The sequence below is a fragment of the Neltuma alba genome, unplaced genomic scaffold (genome assembly GCF_004799145.2).
Source record: "Neltuma alba isolate B1F8T4 unplaced genomic scaffold, ASM479914v2 tig00007214_pilon, whole genome shotgun sequence".
Classification (NCBI taxonomy): domain Eukaryota; kingdom Viridiplantae; phylum Streptophyta; class Magnoliopsida; order Fabales; family Fabaceae; genus Neltuma; species Neltuma alba.
This window is the reverse complement of record NW_021634712.1, coordinates 5,749-14,352: the sequence shown is the minus strand read 5'-3', so window position 1 is coordinate 14,352 and position 8,604 is coordinate 5,749. Positions and strand designations below refer to the sequence as shown.

Here is an 8,604-nt window from a genome sequence, read left to right as displayed (position 1 = left end):
AATTAAATTTATTTGAGAATATATATGTTATTTCTTGTTATGTATCAAGGAAAAACACATTGTTAATCTCAAGTCTAGATTTGTCATTTTTCAGTAAAGACGTGTCATTTTCAAATAAATTATAGTCATTTTCAATTAATGTACATGCTACTTGTTATGTATCAGGAAAAGTTGCTTTGTTAATATCAAATTTAGACTTATTATTTCGCAATTAAGACTTGTCATCCTTAGGTAAATTATTGTTACGGGCTGGAGTCATAGTAAAAGAGTCAACTTATATTTTTATTTATATTATAAAATTAAGAAGTATGGCCCAATGTTTATCTTCTTTTTTGTTGGCCCAAATGGCCAAAAGTTGTGAGATCAAATCCCACCTCCACCACTTCTTACAATATTCTCCCATTAAAAAAAAAAACTGTCACAAAAAAACTCTACAGATGCCATTCGTCAGCGGTGGTTGCCGGCCGTTGACCACCGATGAGGGGCTGAGCTTTTCAAAAGGGGGAAAAAAAAAAAGATAAAGGGTATTTTTGTCATTTTACTGAATTTCAAAATTCTAATTTAGGAAGGACTTTCTTCTTTATCATTACATTTTCTTAGTTTCCTAAATTGAAATATCATATATTCTGCCATCTTTATCTATCATTTCCCCCTAAAAGTATCAACTGAAGAAATATGAGAAATTCAATACGGAAGCCGGACGAGGAAGAAAAATGAAGAGGCTTTTGCTTGTGATTGGATATTTTTATTAATTGTTATGAGCTCATTGAATAAATTTTAAATATAAGGAGGATCGCATAGCAGTGATTCAAGAGTGCAGCAAACAGTACTCTTCTGAGTTCTGATTCCTAATTTAATGACTAATTAACTAATTTTAATAAATTAAGAAATTTAAACAAATTATTTAATTCTAATAAATATAACCCGGTCTCTTTAAAATATCATTGTATAACATTAGATATTATATATGAGTCTATAAATTAGATAAATTAATTTGGAGGGAAATGAATAGAAAATAAAGTGAATTAAGATCTATCGTTCAACTTTCTAATTAGCTTCAGCATTTGGACTAGAGGAGTATAAATTAAACCAAATGATAATTGGAAGAAAAAGGGAATCATGCTGTTATTCAGTAAAGATTTCGTTTAAAATTCCCATTTGATTTATTCCATCACGCCCTACACTTTCTTTTGGTACTTTATTGCATAATAACACCAATAATAACCAATCAATTCATGTCTTTGCTTAGAGCTTTAGGCCTTTCCCCAGCCAAAGAAAATACTGAAAACAAGGAAATATATTTCTTGACGTTTGCATTATATGAGGCCCTCAATCATCTATGGAAAATAAGAGATCAGAGAAAGCAACAGGGACCGATGGGCTGTCTCTTCCATGACTTCAATGTTTACCATTAATGAATATATTATAACAAAACGAAATTCACTGTCACCACAAAATTAATGTTTCTTCACTTTTTTAGAATAAATCCTTTTCTTAGGCCGTCCCCCTCAATCCCCCGTGATAATGTCATTCTATGACTTTTCATGAGGACCAGCCTGCCGGCAATCATTGTAACTTTGTTCTTCCATATTTAATACCTCTCAGGTCGTAAATGTAAAGAGCCATGTTATATTATATTTAGAGGTGGTTTGGATATTCTGAAAAGTGCTTATCAGAAACACTTTTTCGTAAATCGAAATAAACTTCTCCACATATTTACCTCGTAGACTGTAAAATCACTTCTGAAATTATAGTTTGGTTTCCATTCAAACACTCTCTTAAAACGGAAGAAGAATAAGAATTAGTTGATGGGTCATATTTAATTTGTTCTGAATATAATTTGATTCTAAATATTATATTTCAATTCATTTTATTTATGAAATTTATAATCATCTTATTTATTGTACATATTAAGGAGAATTCTCATCAAGAAGTAATTTCAATACACATAATCAAAAAAAATAGTTTAAAGAAGTCAATACATACCCTTTGTTCAATATCTACAAATTAATTATAAGTTGTTAATGTAGTATTATTCAGAGGATACTCGAGACTCTTTAAATTTTTCTGATTTAAAACGGTGCATTTAAATTTAATTAATCTCATGCATTATATGGATAAAGATTTTCATGGTTGAATAATGAGGATGAAGCTGTGCCACATGTTTGGCCTCATAAACAGTCTGCGTAGCAAGTGGCGACTTCTGCGGATTCAGTCCATTAGAGCTCATTATATACGTCTGATGCACACAAAGTCACAGCCAACTTCAGTTCATCACCATGGGCTGCACTTTTTCCTTATCAGATAATGCAAAGAAAGATGAAATGAAGAGATGCAAATCCTCCAGAGATCATGCAGCTCATCAATTAGCTTCCCGCAAGACTAAGAAGACTCAGCGACGCCTCCATCATCGTTGGCAATCACGTCACGTCTATAAATCCGGTGGCGGCCGAATGGGAGGTGCTAGCGGTGGCGCCAGAGATGGCGACATCATCCTCATGATGGGTGCTGCAGTTTATGTCCAGATGGATTCTGGGCTTGGTATCTTCCATGCTGGTGGTGCCTGTGGCAGCGGCGGAGCTTGTGGTGGCGGCGGAGGTGGAGGCGGTGGAGGGTGTTGATGCGTGTGCGAATGGAATTATTTGAATCGTTGGAATTAATTGTATTTTAGAAGTGAAAATTAATAGACAAAATTTTGTCATTAAGGTTCGTTGTTTATATACCTTCTCAGCAAAAATTAATCATGATTGGTATAAATTTTTTATTAAATGTAAAATCTTTATTTATTTTTATTTTCATCTAAAATAATTAATATAAATTAAAAATATATGTTATTTCAATTTGATACCACCTCTGTATATATCTATTTGTAAACCATCTTACGAACAAGTTGCGTTGTTATTGTTCTATTCTCTTTCTATTTTTCGCTGGCAAACAAAAAGTCTCCTTCTATTTTTCTCTTGTTTAAATAGCGGACGTTGGATTAATTCGATGGTGGTCCCTATTAATTGCTCACATAGTTTTAACTAAAATTTTCTACCTCATTAAAACCCAGATTGTAATTCTTGCAAATTTTCCAATCTGTCGGCACGAAAAATGCTTTTTTCCTGTGAAAAACTGTTTTTTAACTGTGCATGGAAAGAAAAGATGGCTTCCTTCACCCTTTCCCGTGTGATAAAAAAAGATGACTTCCTTCGCACATTGATGAGAAGATATTTTCCTACATAAAAAGGATGAAAGTTGTTATACAAAAAAAAAAAAAGACGAAATTATCTCTATTTAAGTTTATTTATAAGCTGTGGGAGGGATATTAGATCAAATTAGTAAAAATATATTAAGGGCATTAACATGAATATAATTGTAAATAATTATTTTAAACTTTGTATCAATAATAACAAAAAAATCAATTTATTTAATAATAAATAAAAAAATATTTAATACTTATTTTGGTATATTTCATTAATAACTATTTTCATAAATAAATATTTTCATATTTTTATTAATAATAACAATAATTAATTATTTAAGTATTACTTTTAAATCAAGACCATTAAAATTTTTTTTTTTGGCCAATGGGCATTAAAGTTATTTACTCCTCACTTTTTCTCATTCTATCATTATTTTCATCCTCTTAAATACTCCTTCTGGTCCTATATATAAACTTTACTTTTATAGAAAGGTTTGGTTCAAAATATAAGTTTTATTTTTGAGTTTGTCTGAATATTATTATATTTTTTTTATTTTATCCTTGGTTGACTATATTTAGTACTCTCTTTCTCTCATTAATATTACCCCATGTATTCTCTTTCATCATTTTTTTATTTATTGCTTTTCTCATTTATTCTCTTAATAAATGAAAGCAAATTTGAAAATATACATTTCTAACATATTTATTATTTTAAACTAATTTTAACTGCTAATTCGTTAAACGTAATTTAGTTATTTGAAGCTTATATATAAGGTCGGAGGGAGTATAAATTTTTTCATCAAACTATTTTCTACTCCAACACATATCAAACATGCCAGTTTTTCATTCCATTCCTTTTCACCACAAACAATTCTCCATAACAAACTGGCCCTAAAGAAAAAGTAGATGGCATAGAAGGATATGTATCACTACTTTCGATTCTAATTATAAGATTTAATTAAAGACTACAAATGATATCTTATAATTAAAACGAGAGGTAATACTAGCTAATTCCTTGTTGCTAGTTACAAGTGAGCGCATAGTGTATTTTTGTCTAGTAGTACAATCTCACATAAATAAGTTCCACCTCTCATTCTTAATATAAGATACAATTAACTAATTAAAAAAGATTAAGAAAGTTAAATAAATTATTTTAAAATATTATATTTATCATTTATTCAAACTAATATGTCTAGTTTATATAAGTTGATATATATATAATCTAATAATACACATAAATATTTTAGAAAAATCATATAATATATATCAAAATTAAATAATTTTTTATTTTCTTAATTTTTTTAAATTAGTCGACTGAATCTTATATTAAAGATAGTAGTATTGGTTTTCTCAAGTGCAATCTGCAAGTATATACATTTCATTGAACCGTGACTGATCATAAGCAGATGTTTTGTTCAGATAAATGCGAGGATAAGAAAAAATCCGGGTAAAATAAATTTATTGTTGATAACACATCTAATCTTAAGGATAATACAAACAACAAACTCAGCAAAATCATAGTTTTGCACATTATGAAAATCCACTCGAATTTAAAACTTGGAAACAAAAACGAATAGATTAATATATATACAAGAGAAAACAATAGTAAATCATAATAAAAATAACAAATATAGAGATAAATACAAATAAATATGAATCAAATCACATCTAAATTATCCCAAAAAAATCATATCTATTTATTATTTTTAACTAATTTTAACTGCGAGTTTGTTAAACATAATTTGATTATTTAAACTTATATATATTTGATAATTCGGTTATTTTTCATTCCATTCTTTTTCACTACAAACAATTCTCCCTAACAAACTGGCCCTAAAGAAAAAGCAGATGACATAGAAAGATATGTATTTTTATCTCATATCCTAATTATAAGACTTTATTTATAGATTACGAACAATATCTTATAATTAAAACCAGAGGTAGTACTAGCTAATTCCTTATTACTAGTTACAAGTCGGCACAAAGTATATTTTTGTCTAGTAGTACAATCTCACATAAACAAGTACTATCTCCAGTTCTTAATATAAGATACAATTAACTAATTTAAAAATTTAAATAAATTATTTTAAAATATTATATTTATTTATTTTTCTGAACTAATATGTCTGGTTTGTAAATTTATATATAATCTAATAATACAAATAACCATGGTTTTCTCAAGAGCAATCTGCAAGTATATACATTTCGTTGAACCGTGATTGACCATAAGCAGATATTTTGTTCAGATAAATGCGAGGAGAAGAAAAAATCCGAGTAAAATAAATTTATTGTTGATAACACATCTGATCTTAAAGGATAATATAAACAACAAACTCAGTAAAATCATAGTTTTTTCACATGATCAAAATCCACTGTGAATTTAAAATTTGGAGATAAAAACGAACAGATTAATATGTCCAAGAGAAAACAATGGTAAATCATAATAAAAATAACAAATATAGAGATAAATACAAATAAATATGAATCAAATCACATCTAAATTATCCAAAAAAGAATCATATCTAAATGACGTCAAAAAAATATATATCAACATTAACAAATCATTTCAATTCAAACATTAATTATTACACGGGCGCAAGAGAACATAAAGAACTTTCAAGCCTCCACGGCATCTGTTTAATTTTGCAGCGATCTGGGTAGCAAGTGCCATGGCCACTTTACTAACCTTCAAGTGCCGATAGTCGCTTCTTCATTGAGGTATTTTAATTTACAAGCTTTTTTTTTTTTGGAAGATAATCCTTTGTACTCAGGGGCCAAAATTCCATGTTTTAGGGATTCAATTTGAAGCATCAGGTCACAAATCTCCCGGAGGAGAGATCGCGTTCGCGAGCCCGGCGCTGGTGCTTACGAAGCCAAAACTGCTCTTGACAAGGAATCCGGCGGTTCTTCCGGCAAGGACCTGTCAACGGAGCCGCTGGTCAGAAAAGCTCGATGTCGGTGCCAGAAATCGTCTTGGAGCCGGAGAGGAGATCGAGAGGGAGAGGACAGGAGAGGATTTGATTATAGGTAATTTAGTAATTTAATTCTCAAATGTTACTTTTATAAGGGAACTCATTTATTAAAAATTTGGGGGACTTCTAAGGAATAAATGTATTAACTGGGGATTTCTAAGCAATTTTTTCCAAAAGCTTTTTCTTGCTTATTAATGACGCCGGCGGCACCCGCTCATATGTGAAATGGTTTTGCGTGAGCATCCCAAACTTTTTATATCTTGACCAAGTAAGGAGTATCAGGAAATGATAATTTTTCTAATTAAAAGGATAAACTTAACAATTAGGGTTAGTGGGGAAACCAAACTCATAATTTCACATTCATACTACGAATTTTTTTGGGGACTAATTCTTTTCTTGTGTACATGATTTTGTGATTTATTAGTCACTTATATTTCAAACCTACAAACTAATAAATTTATTAAATTTGTAAATTTTTTACATTTATCCTTATTAAAGAAAAGGTATTAAACATATTTCTTTCACTTATTTACTTTATCTCTCTGCATTTATTAAATTAGTAGGGGCAAAATTAAAAAAAAAACTCATTAATTACCCTATAAGTGACTTACATTTAAGAATAATTTTTTTTTACAAGTGACTTATGAATAGAATGATAAAGACTTAGAAGAAGTTGAGTAATTCACTTCATATATGAAAATACATAAAAGAATTGTCATGTAATTGCTGAGGAATTTGGGGATAGTGTTGCGGAAGTTAGTATCATTCTTCTTGGCAATTTATTGTAATGAATATATGTATTCAGGTCAACGACTCCAGAGGCGACTCGGATTCATTGTGTATATAGGCGCACAAACTTGGAGGCAATTCACATCCAATCCAACATTCAATTCACTGCACAAAGCCATGGGGTGCGGTTTTTCCGTAGGAGATGGGAAGACAAAGGAAGGGAGAACAGAGGCTCAAGCTGCCCGTAAAACCAAGAAGCAGGCTCAGCGACCACGTGCCCACCGTCGCCGACAACCACGTTACGGGTATCAAACTGGAAGCGACGGTGGCATGATCTTCATGACGGGTGCTGCAGCTTCTGGGATGTACGGGGGTGGTGGCGGTTGCGGCGGAGGAGGAGGGTTGTGGTGGAGGCGGTGGTTGCGGTGGCGGAGGAGGTTGCGGGGGCGGTGGATGTTGATGCGTACATGGATAATAACATCTGGACCTCTTAATTAATTAGCTAGTAGTATTCTAGAATTGTTTTCAATTTTTCCTTTTTTGGTAAGTGAAATATGTTAGTGAGAAGACAAATTATATGTAAATGAGCTTGCTTACATGTGTCGCGTACTCACCGCGAAGACATGAGCAGAATTCTTCACCCAACTCCGATGCCTAATATTTCTCTGCACAATCTTGTGCAGAGTCTGCTATTTTATTACCTTCTGCATTAATATAAGATTTTGTTTGACTTTCATTTGGTCTTAATTATAAGACCTTAACTATTTTGTCTCTTATATTTATATATATTTTTTCAAGATAGTCCCTTTAATAATGATAGTTCTATCTAATAAACTTGATTAGTAAGGATATTTTAAGAAAACATACCTAATTATTACAAATAACTAATTTAGTTTATTTTTTTAATCTTCTCAAATTAATCAACTAACTCTTATAACTAGGACCAACGGTAGTATTTGGTTTCTTTATTAGAGGGGAAGTGAAAGAAATGGAACGAAGGTCCAGTTACAAGCGCATGAAACAGAGTACTGAGAAATTACAGAAACAGAGTCAGATTAACCCCACTATTTTTTTTTGAAAAAAATAAAGATACGGGATAATTCTGTAAGTTTTCATGAGAAGAAGTTGAGATACATATATAAATGTGCAACTGAAAAACTATAGACGACCCGTAAGTAGGTGGTGTATCATATATACAGAGGATTTGACGATGGAACTGGAGTTTTTTTTTTTTTTTTTTAGGTTTTTTTTTGGGGGGGGGGGTGTGGAATGGGATTCGAATTCGTAGTAATTACATTGAGAGGCGCTAAACTAGAAGTGAACGCAATGGCATTATCGTCGCACGGGTCGCTCTTTGCTTATTCATCTTTGCCCTGCTATTTGGAACGTGGTGCCGGGGAAATGGACCCCAGACGGCGTCAAGAGACGGTGTTGCTATTGTTGTCCACCATCACCGCCCATTTCATGGCGGCGGAGGAGATGCGGAATGTGGCGGTGGAGGTATTTGTTAGACCTACGTATCTGATCACAATGAACTCACGGATAATACGGCACAATTTTATTGCTAGTCAGATTTGATTAAAGCTTTGCTGTGAATAGTTGTTAGTTTTAAAACACTTGGAATCCTTGTAGAGCACTCATTCTATTCAGAAATGTGATGTATTTTCTTTTTTTTGGAAGTACCATGTTAAAAAAATAATACTCTGATACTACTTC

The 8,604-nt window shown here is 31.6% G+C and overlaps 1 protein-coding gene across 1 annotated transcript; it reads left to right on the top strand.

Annotated features, from left to right (window-relative positions):
* Positions 1 to 2,279: 2,279 nt before the first annotated feature.
* LOC114752026 (uncharacterized) lies at positions 2,280 to 7,533 on the top strand. Its single transcript, XM_028940741.1, has 3 exons — positions 2,280 to 2,598; positions 5,906 to 6,214; positions 6,965 to 7,533. The coding sequence occupies exons 1-3, from the start codon at positions 2,280 to 2,282 to the stop codon at positions 7,384 to 7,386; spliced, it is 1,050 nt and encodes a 349-aa protein (XP_028796574.1). The 3' UTR covers positions 7,387 to 7,533.
* Positions 7,534 to 8,604: the final 1,071 nt, after the last annotated feature.